The sequence below is a fragment of the Giraffa tippelskirchi genome, chromosome 3 (genome assembly GCF_054371585.1).
Source record: "Giraffa tippelskirchi isolate mGirTip1 chromosome 3, T2T-mGirTip1v1.2.pri, whole genome shotgun sequence".
Taxonomy (NCBI): Eukaryota; Metazoa; Chordata; class Mammalia; order Artiodactyla; family Giraffidae; genus Giraffa; species Giraffa tippelskirchi.
In genome coordinates, this window is record NC_137277.1 from 67,833,124 (window position 1) to 67,854,527 (window position 21,404).

General features: G+C 48.3%; 1 protein-coding gene across 5 annotated transcripts in view; it reads left to right on the plus strand.

Annotated features, from left to right (window-relative positions):
• The first annotated feature begins 16,037 nt into the window (after positions 1-16,037).
• Positions 16,038-21,404, plus strand: part of LIMS2 (LIM zinc finger domain containing 2) — a 39,320-nt gene continuing 33,953 nt past the window's right edge. For all 5 annotated transcript variants that reach the window (XM_081581129.1, XM_081581127.1, XM_081581130.1 and 2 more), the window contains exon 1: positions 16,038-16,391. Coding sequence is in view for 4 of the 5 variants with exons in the window: in XM_081581127.1 (XP_081437253.1) it covers positions 16,381-16,391 (11 nt within the window). In the remaining variant the exon portion in view is untranslated. The remainder of the gene's footprint in view (positions 16,392-21,404) is intronic.

The window sequence follows — 21,404 nt, forward strand, 5'->3', positions numbered from 1 at the left end:
ATCAGGGGCCATGAGTCTGGGAAGATCCCACATGCCATGGGACAACTAAGCCCATGCTTGGGAACAAGAGAAGTCACTGCAATAAGAAGCCCTTGCACTGCAATGAAGAGTAACCGTTGCTCACTGCAACAAAGAACCAGCATAGCCAAAAAAAAATTAATCTTAAAGAAAAAATTAAAAGAAAACTGGGAAGTACCTGGCAGTCCAGTGGTTAGTACTCAGTGCTTTTCACTGCCATGGGCCAGGTTCAGTCCCTGGTTGCGGAACTAAGATCTTGCAAGCCACACCTTGTGACAAAAAACAAAAACACTTGATGACATTGCTTCATAAGATAGAGAATATCAAGAAAGAGAAGTTATTAAAAAAAATCCTGGAGATGAAAATTTTGGTACAATAATAAAAATGAAAAAATTCATTGGGGATTTCTACAAATTTGAGTTGGCAGAAGAAAGAACCAGTGAACTTGAAGACAGATTCAATAGAGATGATGTAATCTGAAAGAGGAAGAAAAATAAGAAAAATAATCAGAGCCACAAAAAAATGTGAGACACTTATTAAGTGCACCAACATATGCATAATGGAGAAAAGGGGGCATAAAATTATTAGGAGTCTTGGCTGAAATTTTCCCAAATTTGTTGGTAGAAATTAACTTATATGTCCAAGAAGTATGATGAACTTCAACTGGGATAAATATAAAGAGATTCACACTGAAATATATCACACTTAGAGCACTGAAAGTCAAAGATAAGAGAAAATCTTAACAAGCGTAAGAGGAAAATGATTCATTATGTATAAGATTAATAGCTGACGTCTCATCAGAAACAATGGAGGCCTGCAGGGCTTAAAGTGAAAACCCGTCAACCAAGAATTCTATACTCAGCAAAATTATTTTTCAAAAACATTTCAAAATAAAGGGAGCTGAGAAGATACATTGCTAGCAAGCCTGACTTACAATGCTAAAATAAGTTCTTCAGACTAAAAGCAAATGACACAGAGAGTAGTAATTAAAATCTATATGAAAAAAAAACTGTTGGTAAAGATGACTATGCCAAAGCCTTTGACTGTGTGGATCACAATAAACTGTGGAAAATTCTGAAAGAGATGGGAATACCAGACCATCTGACCTGTCTCTTGAGAAACCTGTATGCAGGTCAGGAAGCAACAGTTAGAACTGGACATGGAACAACAGACTGGTTCCAAATAGGAAAAGGAGTACGTCAAGGCTGTATATTGTCACCCTGCTTATTTAACTTATATGCAGAATACATCATGGGAAACGCTGGGCTGGAAGAAACACAAGCTGGAATCAAGATTGCTGGGAGAAATATCAATAACCTCAGATATGCGGATGACACCACCCTTATGGCAGAAAGTGAAGAGGAACTAAAGAGCCTCTTGATGAAGGTGAAAGAGGAGAGTGAAAAAGTTGGCTTAAAGCTCAACGTTCAGAAAACTAAGATCATGGCATCTGGTCCCATCACTTCATGGGAAATAGATGGGGAAACAGTGGAAACAGTGTCAGACTTTATTTTTTGGGCCTCCAGAATCACTGCTGATGGTGACTGCAGCCATGAAATTAAAAGACGCTTACTCCTTGGAAGGAAGGTTATGGCCAACCTAGATAGCATATTTAAGAGCAGAGACATTACTTTGCCAACGAAAGTCCGTCTAGTCAAGGCTATGGTTTTTCCAGTGGTCATGTATGGATGTGAGAATTGGACGGTGAGGAAAGCTGAGCGCCGAAGAATTGATGCTTTTGAACTGTGGTGTTGGAGAAGACTCTTGAGAGTCCCTTGGACTGCAAGGAGATCCAATCAATCCATCCTAAAAGAGATCAATCCTGGGTGTTCATTGGAAGGACTGATGTTGAAGCTGAAACTCCAATACTTTGGCCACCTCATGCGAAGGGTTGACTCATTGGAAAAGACCCTAATGCTGGGTAGGATTGGGGGCGGGAGGAGAAGGGGACGACAGAGGATGAGATGGTTGGATGGCATCACTGACTCAATGGACATGGGTTTGGGTAGACTCCGGGAGTTGGTGATGGACGGGGAGGCCTGGCGTGCTGCGATTCATGGGGTCGCAAAGAGTCGGACACGACTGAGCAACTGAACTGAACTGAAAGGTGCATAATTACAAAAGACAGTGTAATTGCACATTTTCCCTCCTTTATTCTCTTGTTTAAAAAATAATTATCTAGGATGTGTGCATATAACTATATTGTTAAGATTTTCACTTATAGAAACATAATATGTGTCAACATTTTATCAAAATGTTATCTGACAATAACAGTACAAAGGAGGGAGGTGGGAGCAAAGCTGTTTTGGGGTAAGGTAGTGATAACTCACATCCACTAGAAGAATCAGACATGGTAAAAAAGAAATTTAGTGTAACAAACTCTATAAATATATAATTGCTCCACTTGCATCTCACAGCTTCTTCAAGACAGAAGATTATGTAAAGTAGGTCTATAAAAATGTATTGTTGGGTTTATAACATATATGGAGGTAACATGTATAGTATATATATATATATATATATATATATATATATGAACAAAGATCATGGCATCCAGTCCCATCACTTCATGGCAAATAGATGGGGAAGCAATGGAAACAGTGAGAGACTTGCTTTTGGGGGGTCCAAAATCACTGCAGATGGTGACTGCAGCCATAAAATTAAAAGGCTTGCTCCTTGAAAGAAAAGCTATGAAAAACCTAGACAGTGTATTAAAAAGCAAAGACATTACTTTGCCAACAAAGTTCCATTTAGTCCATAGTCAAAGCTGTGGATTTTCCAGTAGTCATATACATATGTGAGAGTTGGACCATAAGAAGGCTGAGTGGTGAAGAATTGATGTTTTTGAACTGTGGTGTTGGAGATGACTCTTGAGAGTCCCTTGGACAGCATGGAGATCAAACTAGTCAATCCTAAAGAAAATCAACCTTAAATATTCATTGGAAGGACTGATGCTGAAGCTAAAGCTCCAATACTTTGGCCACATGATGAGAAGAGCCAACTCACTGGAAGAGACCCTGATGCTGGGAAAGATTGAAGGCAGGAGGAGAAGGGGACAGAGGATGAGATGGCTGGATGGCATCACCGACTCAATGGACATGATTTTGAGCAAACTCACGGAGATGGTGAAGGACAGAGAAGCCTGGTGTGCTGCAGTCCATGGGGTTGCAAAGAGTTGGACATGACTGAGTGACTGAACAACAATATGTATAACAATAATAATGGAGAAGGGAAGGAGACATCTGTAGATCACTCAACCCAACAGCAGCAAAATATACATTCTTTGCATGGGCACATGTAACATTCTCCAGGATAGATCATATGCTAGGCCAATAAAACAAATCTCAAAACATGTAAGGTGACTGATATCATACAAAATAAGTTCTCTAACCACATGTAATGAAATGAGAACTCAATAACGGAAATTTGGGAAATTTACAAATATGTGGAAATAAACATAGTCCTAAAAAAAAGGGGTCAAGGAATAAATCACAAAGGAAACTAGAAAATATGTTGAGATGAATGAAAATGAAGAGAAATAAGCAAAAACTTGTAGGATGAAGAAAAAGTAGTGCTCAGAGGGAAATTTCAGTCAGTTCAGTCACTCAGTTGTGTCTAACTCTTTGCGACCCCATGGACTGCAGCACGCCAGGCCTCCCTTTCCATCACCAACTCCTGGAGTTCACTTAAACTCATGTCCATGGAGTCAGTGATGCCATCCAACCATCTCATCCTCTCTCGTCCCCTTCTCCTCCTGCCTTCAATCTTTCCCAGCATCAGGGTCTTTTCAAATGAGTCAGTTCTTCACATCAGGTGGCCAAAGTACTGGAGTTTCAGCTTCAGCATCAGTCCTTCCAATGAACACCAGGGACTGATTTCCTTTAGGAAGGACTGGTTGGATCTCCTTGCAGTCCAAGGGATTCTCAAGAGTCTTCTCCAACACCACACTTCAAAAGCATCAATTCTTCAGCGCTCAGCTTTCTTTATGGTCCAACTCTCACATCCATACATGACCACTGGAAAAACCATAGCCTTGACTAGACGGACCTTTGTTGGCAAAGTAATGTCTCTGCTTTTTAATATGCTGTCTAGGTTGGTCATACATAGCTTTTCTTCCAAGGAGCAAGCATGTTGTAACTTCATGGCTGCAGTCACCATCTGCAGTGATTTTAGAGCCCCCCAAAATCAAGTCTCTCACTGTTTCCATTGCTTCCCCATCTATTTGCCAAGAAGTGATGGGACCAGATGCCATGATCTTAGTTTTCTGAGAGGGAAATTTATACCTGTCAAATTCTATATTAAAAAAGAAGAAAGATCTCAAATCAATTACCTAACTTTTCACTTTATGAAATTAGAAACATGAGAAAACTAAACCCAATGCAAGCAGAAGGAAGGAAACAAAATAGGAGAGTGGAAATAAATAGAGAATGGGAAAAAAATCAATTATATAAAAGTTGGTTCTTTGAAGAGATCAGCAAAACTGGTAAAACTCTACCCAAACTGACAAAAAAACAAAACAACCCCCCCCACAGATAACTGAAATCTGAAATGAAAGAAAAGAATCACTATCAAGTTTATAGAAATAAAAGGATTATAAGAGAGTATTATGAACAGTTCTATGCCCATAAATTAGATAATCCAGATGAAACAGACAAATTCATAGAAAGACAAACTACTGAAACTGACTCAGGGAAATATAGAAAGTCTGAATAGATACATATCAAATAAAGAGACTGAATTAGTAATTTTTGAAGCGTTTTTGTTTGTTTGGCTGTGACACACGCCTTGCGGGATCTTAGTTCCACAACCGAGGATTGAACATGGCCATGGCAGTGAAAGCTTGGAGTCCTAACCACTGGCCTGCTAAGCAATCTCCTGAATCAGTAATTTAAAAACCACCCACATCTGGCGTCTCTGGCATCTCTGCACGTGGCACATAGAGCTGAGGTGTTTACGGGGCCATTTCTTCCTAGGAGCTCTGCTCTGAAGTGCAGGATGCGAGGCCTCTGCCCGTGGCCTTCTGTGAGCAAGTGAAACTAAACTAAGCACAAAGGGGGGGAAAAGCTCAGAAATTTGAATGCCTCTCCTTGCTCTGCTGTGGTTTTCATGTCCACATTCAGTGCCGACCCCCTCAATGTCCTCTAGCTTATCCCCATCATCACTGCCCTTGTCTGGGCAGCGCCCTCTGCCAGAACAAATGCATTGCTCAGTAACTGCCCTTCCTTCTTCCTGGATGGCCCTGTCCAGTCCACCCTCCATAGACTTCAAAACTCTCCTGTCTGTTGCTCACTTGTCCTCCATGGTGTTTGTATCACCTATGATTAGGTTTGGCTGCTTGTTACAGAAAACCCTAAGTTACAACCGCTCAGGCACTTCATTTCTCTCACTTTCAAGGAGTCCGGAAGTAGCCATTCCAGGGCTGCTGCCAGGCTCCATGGTCTCAGAAACCCAGGCTCTTTCTATGTTATTGCTCTGCCACGTGTGACTCCTCATAATCCAATATGGCTGCTTAAGTGCCAGCACAATGTAGAATGTATCTATATTCCAGGCAGCAGGATGAAGGAAGGGGAAGATTCATTCCTTCCTTTAAAGACCCTCTCTAGAAATTGCACAGGCAACTTCCATGTATATCTTGCAGGCCAGAAGTCAATCTGTTGTCACACATAGCTGCAAAGGAGACTAAGGCAGGTGTACTTCCCCTAAGTAAAGTATATAGCATGAAAGATGTGTGCATGTGTGTAGACTTGGGTCATCACATCCAAGACCAAGACAGAGACCCTCAGTGTTTTCACAGACTTCCTATGTGGCTCCCAGTTTCGAGACCTCCCCCAGTTCTACAAATTTTGACAAATCCGTACAGTCCTGTGGCCACTGCCACAATCCAGACACGGAAGACTTTCATCACCCCTACTTCCCTTTGTGGCTGGCCCCTCCCCCACTCTCAGCTTCTGTCAACCACGGATATGTTTTCTGTTCCCCACAGTTTTATCTTATCTATTAAGTCATATAAATGGAATCATGTAGTGTATAGGCTCTGTCACTGGCTCCTTCCACTCGGGACAATGCCTTTGAGATTCATCCATGTTGTAGGAATCTCCATAGTTCAAACCTCTTCAGGGCAGAGTAGTGCTTCATTGTACAGTAATTCATTCTCCAAGGGAAGGACATTTGGAGTGCTTCAGGTTTTGGGTAATTATGAGAAAAACCACTTTAAAAGTTTGTGTGCAAGTTGAAGGAAACTAAGTTTTCACTTTTCTTGGGTAGATTTCTGGGAGTGAGATTGCTGGGTCATAGGCTTCACTGCAAAATTGTTTTCCTTTTGTGACCCCACCGGTGATGTTGCTCTGCATCTTCATCAGCAGTTGGTCATGTCAATTTCTTATAAAAATTATAGTCATTCTTGAGAATTCCCTGGTGGTCCAGTGGTTAGGACTCAGCACTTTCACTGCAGTGGTTCCAAGTTCGATTCCTGGATAGAGAACTAGGATCACACAAGCCTTGCAGTGCAGCCAAAAATAAATAAATAAATAAAATTTTAGTCATTCTAATGTGGTATTTTATTGTGGTTTTAAATTATCTTTTCCTAATGACTAACGATATTGAGACTCTTTTCATGTGCATATGTGCCATCCAATATGTCTTTTAAAATATTTGCCTGTTTAAAAATAGGGGGGCTCCCCTGGTGGCTCAGTCGTAAGGAGTCTGTCTGCCAACCCTGGAGCCAGGGGTTCGATCCCTGATCTGGAAGCTCCCACATGCCAACGAGGAACTAAGCCCACAAGTATTCAGCCTGTGCTCTAGAGCCCAGGAGCCACAACTGCTGAGCCCACGTGCAACAACAACCGAAACCCTGTGCCCCAGAGCCTGTGCCTCTCAACAAGAGAAGCCACCGTGTGGAGAAACCAGTGCCCGGCAACTAGAGAGCAGCCCCAGTTTGCTGCAACTAGAGAAAAGCCGGCATAGCAACAAAGACCTGGTACAAATAAATCAATAAATAAAATGATTTAAAAAAATCTTTAGAAAAGGGAGTTGTTTGGATTTTCTAATTGCTGAGTTTTGAAAGTTCTTTATAAGTTCCAGCTAAAGATCCTTTATCAGATCTATAATATTATAGTTATTTTCTCCTAGTCTTTGGCTTGCCTTTTTACTCTCTAAACAGTGTCTTTTTTTAAAGGCTGCACTACACAGTATGTGGAATTTTCTCCAACCAGGAACTGAACCCTCACCTCCTGCATTGGAAGCTCAGAGTCTTAATCACTGACTGTACTGCCAGGTAAGTCCCAACAGTGTCTTTTGAAGAGCATAATTTCTTCATTTTGATGAAGTCCAGTTTGTCAAGTTTTTTTTTTTTTTTTAATGGATTGTGCTTTTGGTGTCACATCTAAGACACCTTTGTCTAATGCAAGGTCCCCCAAATTTTTTCTGATGTTCTGTTCTAGAACTTGTATTGTTTTAGCACTTACATTTAAATCTATGATCCATCTTGAGTTAGTTTTTGATTAATGTGTAACGTAGTGACTTTATTTTGATGGCAGTAATACACGTACAGATTTGAAAACACCACGTCTTAAAATGAAAGGCAATCCCATGCCCTCACTCCACACTGGACCTCTCAAAGACAACCATTATCAACTCATTTAACTTTTTCTTCTGGTGTTTATCTCCATATAACATGCTCATAACTTGATTTTTAACATTAGACACTTTCTGAGTTCCTGACATTGCAGATCAGGTTCTTTCTTACACTTCCCCACACATCCCCTCCCCGATCCCATCACAATCCCAGCGTAGCTGTAAAACAGTTTTGGTAATTATTGAGTTCAGTGCTGATCTCATAATGACTGTATACATACTACTCACACTTAAGCAAAACAGTGTGTTATGATGCCACCTCTATTCTAAGATTCTTTCTTCTTTTATAGTAACACTTCATATATTTTCACTTGTTTGATTTTGTAAGTGCTAAGTTATCCCCATGTTCTTTGACAAGTTCTATCAGACCTCTCCACATAGCACGTTAAAATCAGATCATCTCTTAAGTGTTTCTGCTTCTTGTTTCTTTAGATTTCCCTCTTGCTCCTTTGGACGGGCACCTTCCAGGCCTGCCTGCTACCTGCCCTCCTGGGGCTGCTCCTCGCCTGGGAGGGCCCTTCATGTCTACTTTCTCAGACACTCGTCTTCCTCTTTCCTGGTTGGTTCCCTAGTTTGGGTGGATACTTCACTTCCTCCAGAGCATCCTAAGGCAGTGCCCCTGGGACCCTGTGTGACCGAAATGTCTTTATTCTGCTTTCACCCTTGTGTGAAGTCTGGTTGCTGTACAGAAATCCAGTTTGGATAGCCTTTTTTCCTCAAAATTTCAAACTTGTCACCAGTGCTGTTGAGAAGTCTGAAGCCATTCTGGTGGCAGATTCCTTGTGCATGTTTTCTCTTTTTTTTTTTTCCTCTGGAATCTTTTTTTTTTATTTTCATTTTTAATATGGTAAATATTGATAGATATGATCCACATAAATAAAAGCATCCTTGCTATACCTTGGTATATCCAGGCTACCTAAGTATCTTTGGTATCCTCGATACTTTGGAGAATCACTTACACATATGGGTTTGTTTAACCCCCATGACATCTCTGTTAGGATTATTGTTACTAACCCTGTTTATAGATGAGAAGACTGAGGCCCAGGGCGGGGAAGTAGTTGTCCATCATATGGCTAGTTAGTGCCAGACAGTATTTGAACCCATGTAGCCTGATTCCAAGGTCTATACTCTTCAAGTCACTATGCCACACTGCTCTTAACAGCATGGATTTGTCCACTTGTTACAACATTTCTAAGCTTCAGAGTAACCATTAGATGCAGGCCCAGCCCTTTTCCCCCCAGGTGTCTGCACCCTTCTTGCCCAGCAGAATCCTTGGGCTCCAAGTGTCTTCATATAGACATCTTTTGGGTGGCCGAGGGTAAAAGATGTACAGTTGACTTCTGCTTTGCCCTCATGCTACCCCACATTAATGGACTCAAGCCTAACTGATAGACGTGCAGGTGGAATTATAGCTTCTCTGCATGGCACTGGCCAGAGGCCTTGCCCCTCCCTGTAGCTGGTCAATCAGTGAAGCAACATTAGTGCTGGTCAAAGTTACTGTGCCTTATTGGGGGGAGGGGGAGCATCCCCAGACCTGCTTCTCCTGGGGCAAATCTCAGACCAGTGAACCGCTATGAAAATTCAGCATATGTAAGATGAATCTGAGCATCAACTGCATTTTCAAACAGATTCCAGTTTAAAAAAATTACTTTCAATCAAGACTTCTTCAAATTACAGATTCCCTTAGGTGTAAATACACTTTTTTATTTATACAAATTCAGTTCAGGACTTTATGTGTTGAGTAAAATGGTATCTGAGATACTTCCAGCAACAGGAGTGTGATACGCAGTTTACAATTAGGCAGCTTATCATATATGTACAAAACTTACCAAGAATATTCAAAATAGTGTTAATCTAACAGATATTTACTGAGCAGCTTCTCTGGGTAGAACTCTGTCCTTGGTTCAAGGGATAGAGCAGTGAACAAGGCAGGCGTCTCTCCTTGGAGACTTTACATCCTGGTGTACAGCACATTTATAGCATGAAGACAACACAGCAACACGCTATAACATCGCTGGTTCTAATGAATAGCTGAGTGCCTGCTCTGTATCCAGCCAGCCCTCTGTTGTGCTGTGTTTTGTGAAAGTTAAATGGTTCCAACCTTAAGGTGTGTAACATTTGGCTGAAAAATGAAAACCAGTTATCCTCATAAAAGTCGTGCACATAGCGCACATGAATGCCGGCCCCCCCCTCGCAAGCAGCACAAGTCCAGGGAGATCCCAGGGCAGCATTTTTGTACAACACAGTGTGACTAATGCTCAGTGCTGGACAGCGGGGCAGTCCGGCTCAGTGCCAAACAGTGTAGACATCTGCCATGAAGAAGCAGAACGTGGAATTGGGAACACAAAAGAATCACAAAATAACTCTGCAAAGGGATCACAAAATAACTCTACCCAAATAAGACTGGAACAAATGTGTCATTCTCATCTTGGGTGATGCAGCTCAAGGTAAGTTTTCTTCTTTCTGCCTCTGGGTGGTTCTCAATACATGAAATTTTTATAGCAGAAAATTATAATTAATTTGATGTGGTAGAAATAATCCTAAGAATTCCCTTCTTTGGGGACAACAATAACTGACAGGGAGGTGTCTTAGTAACCTTTCTTAGGTTACTCCAAGTGATTGCAGATTCTCTCTTCTCATGTCCTCGTAGGGGGCAGCTTTAGGGTGTGATGCTCTAAGCATCAGGCTTCCCAGGGGCTCATGAACCCAGTTTAGTGAACGCTCAGTTTAGTGGCTGCATGTGGAGGCCACCCTGGCTGCTGTACCTTTGCCGGCTCCTCCGATTTCAGAGGGCAGCTGTTGCTCCGTTTGTCCTGCAGCCCTGGCTCCTGGCCTGCAGGGGAATAGCCTTTCACAGGCCCGCCCAGCAAGCACCTCCCCAGGGAGGCCGGCCCTTCCTTCCTTGGCTTCCTTCATCCTCTCTCGACCCTCAAAGTGCCCCTGGCTCCACCTCCAGCTCTAGCCCAGCCTCCTGTCCAGGGAGAGATGGGCCAAAATGCCTGGGTACCCGGTGGTGGCTGGACGCTCCTCCACGTGGCTGTGCCAAGAGGGCCGGGCAGCTGCTGTTCCCCAGAGAAGTGACTGGCAGCACTCCACTCGGGACAGGGAGCAGCAGGAGGAGGCTGAGATGCAACGCAGCCCTCCGAGGTAGAGACATTTCACAGTGCCCATGAGTGGTGCTTGTTGCTCTCGAGATGTGCATGGGGCCCAGCCCTGGTTCTCCCTGCCATTCTCTTTATGGCTTCTAAGTGGTCATGCTACTGTTGGGGTAAAGGACCAGCGGCAGGGGGGATGCCTAGCTCATCCTGGCTAGATGCTGGGCCTCCTGCAAGTCTGGACAGGTTGGGGGTGAGGGTGGGAAGCACCTGATCTTTGTTCTAGACACAGGATGGAGATGCTCCAATGGGAAAGTTAATGGTTGGTTGTCCTCATGAGGAAGGGGAAGCAATGTGAACCTTAACGTGTGGAAGAAAGCTGCTTTTGGAAGCAGGGGAGGCTGATGAAGAACTCTGTGGTCACTGTGCACAGGTGGTTTCTTGTTGGGTAACTGAGGCCAGGATGCTTTGAGGTGCAAAAATGTGGCATTGCTGAAGGCCAGCTAGAGGCATTCTTGGTCCAAACTTGGCCACTCTTGGTCCAAACCTGGGGGTTCAGTGAAGTCTGTCCCAGAGCTAAGGTAAGAGTGAAATACATTTCTCTCTTCAAAGTTCAAGGCAGGCAGTCTTTGGAAAGGAAGCAGAGCCATGAGCGGTAAAGCTCCTTGGCTCAGCTCCACCCCTGAGTAAACCAGACTCTGAATAAGGGTCCTGTGTTCTCTTTACATTGAAAAACATCTCTGGGTCTCAGTGGTAAAGAATCTGCTCTGCCATTGCAGGAGACATAAGAGATGTGGGTTTGATTCCTGGGTTGGAAAGATCCCCTGGGTCGGGAAGATCCCCTGGAGAAGGAAATGGTAACCCACTCCAGTATTCTTGCCTGGAAAATTCCATGGACAGAGGAGCTTGGTGGGCTATAGTCCATGGGGGTCACAAATGAGTCAGACACGACTTAGCGACTAAATAACAACTTTGTTTTTCTACAAGTGTTAAAAGAATTAGTGGGTTATGATACCACCGGCTTCTTTCACTGAGTTCTGCGTGGTCCAAGAAGTAAGTACATTTTGTGCCGGTCAGACGCTGTGTTCTGAGGGCATGCTCACATTTTAAAATAGAAAAACTTAGGAATTCCCTAAGGTCAGAACTCCATACTTCCACTGCAGAAGGCGTGGGTTCGATCTCTGGCAGGGAAACTAAGATCCCGTATGCCACGTGGCACAGCCAAAAAGAAATATTTAAAACAGAAAAATACATTTGTTAAAATGACAGACGTCCTGGTGTGTGTGAGGGTGCACAGAGGTGGGTGTGAGAGGCTGGTGTGCCGCCCACTGTTTCTCTGCCTGGGGAGAGGCCCCCGCTGGGACAGGCTAGATGCTTCCCTGCCTGTCCCCAGGGATTCCCACAGGCCTCTTCGGAACAAACTTCAGGTTCGAAGCAGCTGGCTGATGTGAGTTACGTATCCCTACTCTACGAGGCTGTGTTGGACCATCCCCAACACCCTGAGAGGGAAATGCCCAGACCAGATACAGGGAGGGGGAGCCCCTGGGGCCCTCACATCACATGGGCCATTATTAACCAGGCATGACACTGGTCCTGCTGCTGGGAAGGCACTCTGCTCCTGAGGGGGACCCTGAGACCTACTCCTTCTTCACCCACACCACACCCCCACGTGGCTCTGGGGAAAAGGCTGTTTGCTCAAGGCACCTGGAGGCCCCAGTTCTCACTGCTGCTGACGTGGCCATGCTGGTCCAGGGAGGCCCAACCCCTCCTTTGGCCCCCATGGCCGCCTCCCTCTCCCCCTGCCATGGGACCTCCAGGGAACTGAATTAGCTCAGGTGTGGCAGTGGGCTGGAGTGGGGAGCGAGAGGGTGGTGTGGGGCAGCCAAGGAAATCCTTTGGGAAGGGGGTGCTCACAGAGAACCTGAGACCCAGAGGGCCCGGGGCCTGCACCTAGAGCGACCCTGCACCTCCCGGTCTCTTCTAGGACAGCTGTCATGTTGTCCACTGCTTGTTTTGTGGCCCAGCCTTGACCTCTGACATCTCAGAGCCTCATCTGTCCTGCTCTGAATCATCACATGCTGTGGGTGATTCAATCCTCACTTCTGAGTGTCAGCAGCTCTCTCCCTGTCAAACCCCAGCCTCCAAATTGCACCCTTTCCTCCTCCCTCCCTCACATGACAACTGCCCACTTCTCTGCTCTCATTAGAGTAGGATTTCTCCAAGCAGTTATAAAATTCTCTGCCACCTCCATCGCCCCCATCGGGTGCTGTGTTCCCCACCGTAGGGAGCGCTGTCTGCAGGACCACAGGACCCTGGGAGAGAGCATTGCAGGGCCCTGCCTTACCCAGGTGGCACTAGTGGTAAAGCACCTGCCTGCCAACGCAGGAGACGTAAGAGATACGGGTTCAGTCCCTGGGTCAGGAAGCTCTCCTGGAGGAGGGCATGGCAACCCTCTCCAGTATCCTTGCCTGGAGAATCCCGTGGACAGAGGAGCCTGGAGGGCTACAGTCCATAGGGTTGCAAAGAGTCAGACAGACACGACTGAAGAGACTTAGAACACACGCATGCCTTATCCTTCCAGCTTGTCCCCTCATTCCCATGGGTCTACTCCTGACACCAAACCCAGGTCCCTCCCTGACCTGCACCTGAAGCAGCTTGCACAAGGGAGCAGAGAGTAGTCCTGCTCTCTGGGCTTCTGTGACACCTCACCCCCACCTCCACACCCTGGCTTCCCTCCCTCACTGGGACCCCTGACCTCTCCTCCTTAGAGGGCTTCTGACTCAGCACAGACACCTTCAGTGACCTCATGAGCCCCAGGGTTGAAACCCTATCTGCACAAAACCGTCCACATCTTTGCAGAGATGGGACCTTGCTGAGTTCCAGGTTCATGGCACCCACTCCCCTACTACCTTCCCTGGGATGCCCAAAAGGTTCTTCAGTGTTACATACCCATCATCTGACCTGCCCCAGCTGTCCTGCCACATGGCCAACAAGCAGGAGAGAAAGAAAACCTGGCAATCATCTGGACTCTAACAGAAGTACATCCACACCCGCCACAAACACCCCAGTCAAGCATTCAGCAAAGCTCAAAGAATTTTACCACAAATGCTCAGATACTCGGGCTTCCCTGGTGATGTGGGTTCAGTTCCTGGATGGGGAAGATCCCGGGAAGAAGGAAATGGCAACCAAATCTAATATTCTTTCCTGGAGAATTCCATCGACAGAGGAGCTTGGCGGCCTGAGTCCACGGGGTCGCAGAGTCAGATTCCAGTGAGCGACTGACCATAGCAGAAAAACCAGAAGGTGGTGGAAAAAATTCAGGATGGTGGCTACCTCACGGAGCTTCAAATAATGGAGCAGGCCTCTTTCGCTTAAGGCTTCTCTCAGAGTAATGTCTGGAGATTCACTCACGCTGGCGTCATAGTGTTGTGTCCGGCGCTCAGACTCCGCGCCGGAGCTCTGGCCCCGCCCTCTCCATTATTTCCGATGCCCCGCCCTCGTGTTCTCCTGATCACCTTCTTTCTGACTTCAGGGCCCCTGCACTTGCTAACTTTTTTCCTCGTTCAGTCTTCACCGCCACTTGCCTCTCCACTCTAAAGTAGCCCTGCACACTGCCTTTTCTTTGCAATACTGTTCCTGACTGAAACCGTATTTATTTATTTGTTTGCGGTTTGTCCCGCACCCCAGCTGAACTCAGTGAGAACCTGGCCCAGGTCCTCTTGTTCACAGCTGAACTCCCAGTGCTCATATACCATAAATAGTCTTGAATGAGGGGTGATGAGTGATTGAACATCCGAATAACCACTGCCAGGCAATTGCCAGCTTTCCTGCAAATCTGACCTGTAGCAGCACTGTAGGAGGCTGGCAGACAGCTCCACCGCTCTAGCAGGGCTGAATGATGGCACAGTCGCCACCCAGCTCTTGCTGTTTGCCCTGGCCCAGGGAAGAGGCATTCTGAGTGACAGGTGAGCAGCAGAGAGCTCTGGTTTGGCCACAAGTAGATCCCCTCCTACTCAGTGACCATACAAAGGGGGGCTAGAAGGCGGGAGGGCAGGCATGGGATCCCCAGGTAGAGAGCAGGTCCCTTTGGTGTTCTGCTATTTACTTTTCATCCCCTTTGGTTCCCACAAAACCCCAATATTCGATTAAGCATCCAGTCCATTTCTGGTGCACAACCTCTAACACATTTGCGTCTCTGTGTCGGCAATTATGAAAAGTATTTCTCTATCAACAGGCAGATGACCCAAGAAAGCATCCATACTTTCCACTTAACCATCAAATTGCAGTTAATCAGAATCAGCCAAGACACATTTGCAAAAAGAACTGCAAACCGCAATAGTTTCAAGATATCAGCTACTTAGGAACAGGTGCCTTTTCCAAGCTTGTTCTGCCGGTATAATGCTGCACGTTACCATCAATTCATCGCTCTGAATTCCACTGTTTATTTGTGGGTTGCTACTTTGCATGGCCATTTCTAGATAGTTTTTGTCTGTTTCCAAGAAGTAAGGCAATGTTCAGTTGGTTTAACAGACCAGGCTGCTCAGTTTTATCCCAGCCGTGGTATTTGGTGTGCCTTGAATTATGAGCTACACTCCACTGCCTCGCTAGAAATTTCTGCCTTTAGGTAGAGTCAAGGTTTTATTTATTTAACATTTTTATTCAGAATATGTTCCCTAAATTTTTATATTTCTCCAGGTCAGTTTAATGACTCCTCTCTAGCTTTCCTTGGTTTTCCTCCTCAACTTCTGGCGTTTGGTTCATCTTTATAGAGTAACTTCTGCTAGGTTAGGGTGCTGCTCACAGACTCGGATGACTTGGGTATCTCCGGGGGAGGGCACTGGCCTGTAAGTATGCAGACTCAGGCTCCCGACTCAAAGGGGGCGCCCCTCGACCTTGACTTTCCTGGCAGCGGGACTGCGTGGACTGGGAGTCCCCAGTGCCCTGGGAGGGAGTCGGTGTCCACATACGTCTGTCTGCAGAATTAAAGCGTGAAGGTGACCCCTTCTCCTGCCCGGGGCCTCAGCGGGGACTCGGGCTTGGGGGCCAGCGAGGAGGTGGCTTCAGCATCTCTCCCCGGTTGCTCCCTCCCCCGCACGTGTTCGCGTTCTAGGGCAGCCTGGGACAGCCGGGGCGGAGGAAGCTCCGGGCGGGGCGCCCCCGCGGGGCGAGGGGGCTCGTTCGTGTTTATTATAACTTCACTCCCTTTTAAAGGAAAGCTATGCCCGGAATCCGGGAGGTGGCAGGCGAAGCCGGCGGGGAGGACGTGACCCGCGCGCTCCGCAGGCCGTCTTCGGGTGTCCCCAGAGGCTAGGCTGCGCGGGTGGCGCGGCGCCCCCTCCCCGCCCTCCAGCGCGCCGTTCCCACTGCCTCGCCCCCGCCTTCCGCACCCGCATCTCGTAGGCGAGGCGGGACCACCGCACCCTGCCCTCCAGAGCGAGCCCCCACCTCCGGCTCGGCGGGCTGGGCGGGGCTCGGCGGGCTGGGCGAGGCTGGGCGGGCGGCGGGCGGAGCGGCTCCGGCCTTTTTTGGGCGTCTCCTCGCTCCGGGCGCGGACCTGCCGGCTGGCGCACGGCTAGCGGCGGCGGCGGCGGCTCAGGGGTCCCGAGGCGGCCAGGGTTCGGCGTGCGCAGCCACCATGACGGGAAGGTAACTGCCCCTCCCCGCGCCCCTGGGTGGTGGGCGCCGTGGGCCCGGGAGGGGGCGCCTGGGGCGCCAGGCTGGGCGGGGCTGCGGGACAGGACCCCGGCCAGCCCAGACCCCTGCGGGCACCCCAGCCTCACCAGGTCCCGGCCCCTCCACCTCTACCCCTCCCCGGGTGGCAGCGCTGGTCAGGTCAGGGGCGCCTGCCCCGCTCCCGCGCGTCCAGCCCTCCGGCCGGCCCCGGGCAGCGGCAGGTGAAGGGTCTGTCCCGTCCCGGACGATGGAGCCATTACCACACCCGCCCCTTGCTCCGAGGGGCCAGGGACTTGCTCAAGGTCACTACCAACTGAAAGGCACGGCGTCAAAACCCAGGCGGTCGGCTCCCACCGGCTTCCCCGTCCCCTAGCTGGGTGATCCTGGTGACAGGTCATCTCTGGAGCCTTCTGTTTCCTGCTCTGTAAGACGGGGTTGGTAAAAATGGTAAACGGTGGATCTGGAGACCTAGCCAGACCTGCCCCCAAACACAGGCTGCACAGGGATGGGTTGAACCCGAGAAACTCCCCCAGGCCTGGCCCGGTTTCCACTTTTATATCCCTTGTGGCCATTTCACAGATGAGATGACTGATGCCCCATAGGCCAAGTGACTCACCAGGCCAGTCACACGTCCACCAGTGTCTGGCCAGTGCTGGCCCCCGCAACCCTTTCTGGAACCTGGCTGGGGACAAGTGCATGACTCAGGGCTGGGAGGGGCTGGTCTCTGAGGCCCACAGGCCCCCTTCTAGCCAAGCCCTGGGAGGAGAATGCTCTTCTTTATGACCCCTTGACTTGGGGCTGGAGGCTGGAGGGGACCCCGTGGCTTTGCTGGGGAAAGGAGCTTGGAGGGGCAGTACCCAGAAATGGGGAGCAGCCACAGAGGGCAGAGTGGTGGCCCCCAAACCTAGGTGATGTGCAGGGCAGTCACCCAGCCTTCAGGGTCACACAGATCGCTATGAAGGCTATGGCCTGGAGTCCTAGAGCAGACCCAGGAGCCAGCATAGATCCTGTTATCTGGGGAGTCCTATGCTTCACATGCGGTTTACTGCCCACTTCCCAGACCTCCCGCCCCAGCCCAGGTCTACGGACAAAGCCCGCTCCCAGTGCTCACCCCTCCTAGTGTGCTCTTGCCTTCCTGTCCCTCGCAGGGCACCCCTGCTGGCTACCTCACTCCCCACCCTCTAAGCTCCCGAGGAAAACAAGGGAGAGAGAACAGGGACAGAATCAGGAGCAGCGACAGATGGATGTTGGTGTGGGGCTGGGAGCCGTGACAGGTGGTTTTCCAGGCACAGTGGAGATCGTGTAAGGCCGAGCTGCAGGATGTCAGCTTCCATAGTAGCTTCAGCTCTGATGCCCTGGGGTGGGGAGAGGCAGAAACCCAGACGCACCTCTGTTCCCTCAGCAGGAATTCTTTCCCCCTTGAATCCCGGGGGTCTTCCAGGGAGAGGGGGGATCAGGTTGGCCAGAGGACAGCCCAGGAGGAGAAGTTGGGAATGCAGGCAAGGGTGGGAACAGGGGCCAGCCTGCTCCAGCTGCTGCCTGGCTCCAGTGGGCACCTGGAGCCTGAAAGATCCTAGTCATCAAATGACACCGAGACTGGAGTGAGCCTTGGAAAACACTGAGTTGGGTTAAAAGTAAAACTGCTCATCTTAGAGAGTTAGGGGCTCCCCTGGTGCCTCAGACAGTAAAGAATCTGCCTGCAGTGCGGGAGATCTGGGTTCTATCCCTGGGTCAGGAAGATCCCCTGGAGAAGGGAATGGCTAACCACTCCAGTATTTCTGCCTGAAGAATTCCCTGGACAGAGGAGCCTGGCGAGCTACAATCCACTGAGGTTGCAAAGAGCTGGACATGACTGAGCAACTAATACTTTCACTCCCTCACTAGGAAAAACCCAGAAACAAAGAGGTAACAGAAACATTAAAAGAAAGAAAGAAAGAAAATAGCCTGTGGTCCCACTCTTCAGAAATGCCCTCAGTAACGTTTTGGTGATTTTCTTCTTTTCTTGTGTATTCTTCTTCTTTTTTGTCTTTCACAAGCTGTGAGTGGTCCCATGTTCCCATCCTCCTTTGAAGTTGGCCTACCACATGTAGCATCTGTGCCAGGGCTGGCTGACCTCCCTTTCACACATAGGCATAGGGGCCAGCCTGGCAGAGGAATGGACCCAGGCTTTGGGGTGGGTGAGGTTTTTCCTGCCCCAGAAGCTGTGGAGTTTCATTTTCATTCTGTTTCATGCCACCATGCCCTCTACACATCCACTACCCCCATGAGATGCCAGGGCAGTGTTCACACCTGGATGCTGGTTTTCCCCACATCATCCCTTGCTGCCCAGACCAGACTGATTTTTGGAAATTACCCTCTCCTTGTACGCTTCCTGTACCTTCTGGGCTGTCCCTGCCAACGGTGTAAAGCCCCAGCCTTCCAAGCAGGCGAGACAAGAGGGAGGTCAGTGGGGGAGCCGCCGAAGTGACCTGGAGTGACATGCATGGCTGGGCCCTTTGGAACTACTCCTCTGAGTACCGTTAGAAAAGGGGCTGCTGAGGAAGAGACAGGGAAGGAGACCAGCCAGGTGGCAAGCAGTGATGAAGCCTCTTCTTGGCAGCCATGGGGCAAGAGAAGAGGAGAGGGATTCAGGGGACCTGAGAGGTGGAGTCTGGACCCAGGGCAGGTGCCCAGTTTGTGGTGGCAGGTGTGGGAGTGGACACGGAGCTAGTTTGGGCCATGAAGCATTTGGAGAGCGGTGGTAAGTCTAGGGGGAAACCCTGAGACTGGACATGAGGGCCTGTAGCCCAGGAGAGTGCTGAGCTAGGCCAGAAGAGTGAATGAGGCCCGGGACGTGGGCGTGGTTATTTAGGGAGCCTCCATGCTGTGGGAAGAGGCTCAGCCCTGGCTGCGGCCCAAGAGCCCTGGACTTAAAAACACCGAGTCTTTGTCCCAGCTGAAGGGACCTTTGACGTCAGCTTTTTCCAACCTTGGGGGCGTTACTTCCCCTGCCTGGGGACCTGACCTGTCAGCGGCTGTCCTCCAGAGGGAGCCTGGGGCATGGCCTATTGGAGGGAGTCCCACCCACCACACGACTGACACCCACAGAGGCCACCAGGTCACAGCTGGGCCCCGTGCTTGGTACAGCGCAGAGTGGGGCTGCTGGAGCCCTGTCCTCACACCTGCCAGCCCCCTCCCCCTGTCCACCACTTCCCCCACCCCCCATGCTCCCACATGTTTCCCACCCTCCTCAGGAATATATCCAGTGACTCTCTCAGCAGAGGAGCCTGCCAAGGAGCAGCTAGGGTGGCAGCCAGAGCCCCTGGGACAGCACATGGGGCTGTGATGGACTCAGGGGCTTAAGCAAAGTGTGAAGCAGGTGACAGGTGATGTGCTTTGAGCCCCAGACTGGGCCTGACTGGGCCCCGCCCATGGCCCTCCCGCCTCCCTTTTCTTCTTCTAGTGGTGACTCCCCTCTCTGGCTGGCCAGGGGCTATGGGGCCTGATCTATAGGGTGTGCGCAGTTCCGTGCTGTAACACCTCTTACTTGGGCTAACTTCAAGCTACCAAGGTGATGTGAACCAGTTCTCAGAATTCCTGAAAACTGAGCACTCGGCACCTGTGAGCTGGCATACTGCTTGGGGAGGGGCTGGGCTTTCCCTGATGACCTACCTCTGCTCCCACCTACTACATGCAGTCACACTTAAACCATCCTTAGGGCTTCATTTTTGCCGGGGGGTGGGGGAGGGAAGGAGGTGAGCAGAGGGAGGCACCTGAACAGTCCTTCTTGTTCTGTTTATTTAGATCTTCTGAATTTTGGATGATGACTGTTTATTCGAGATGACCTAATAAGATGATCTTAATGAGATGCTCACTTGAGATGACTGTATCTCACCAAGATGAGCTGTCTCATATATGTGTATATAAAACCAAACATACATGCACAGTAAGAAAATAAAATCACTCAAAATGTCCTGTGGGGTAAGAAGGTTGAAATTATCATTCATCTCAGCCATGCCAAAGGATCTGGGCGAGTTGTCTCCAGCCCCCCAGTGAGACTGGCTCTGGCAGAGAGGCTGTGGTGGTATCGCTGGCTGCCCTGGGGATGGCACTCACCGCCCAGAAAAAGATAGCCACCCCACCTCCCAGCTTTCTGCTGCTTCTGGGGCCCTTGTCTCTTAGTGAGCAGCATAGTTGCATTCTTCACTACCTGTGTGCTGCTTTAACATTTGAGATATGAATCCCATGCCATGAAATTCACTATCAGAATGTACGAGTCAGTGGTTTATAGTGTATTTACCAGGTTATGCAACCATCACCACTAATTCTGAATATTTTCATCACCCCCAAAAGAAACCCATTTGCAGCTAATCCCTTCTTCCCCCAGCTCCTGGCAATCACTAGTCTGCTTTCTGTCTCTACAGATTTGCCTGTTCTGGACATTTCATATGAATGGAGCCATACATTATGTGGCCTCTTTTTTTTTTTTTTTCTCTGCCTAGCTTCCTTCATTTAGCATAATGTTTTCAAGGTTCATTTATATTGTTGTATGAATCAGTACTTTGTTCCTTTTTTGACCAAATAATATGCCCTTATATGGATAAACCACATTTTATCTGTATATTCATCTGTGGTGGAAATTTTGTTTCCACTTTTGGCTCTTTGAATAAATGCTGCTGTGAATATTCCTACATATATTTTCTACTATCTGGAGAATATACCTGGGAGTGGAATTTTGGGGTCTTATAATAACTTTATGTTAAACTGAGGAATTGCCAAGCTGTTTTTCAAGTAACTGCATCAACTTTACATTCACATCAAGAATGTCTGAGGGTTCCATTTTCTCCACTTACTGTTATCTGTTTTAGTAGGTGTAAAGTGATACCACATTATGGTTTTGACTTTTACTTCCCTAGTGACTTGTGATCTTGGACACTTTTTCAGAAGCTTATTGGCTGCTTGTTTATCTTATCTGGAGAAATGTCTAGTCAAATTCTGTGCCTCTTT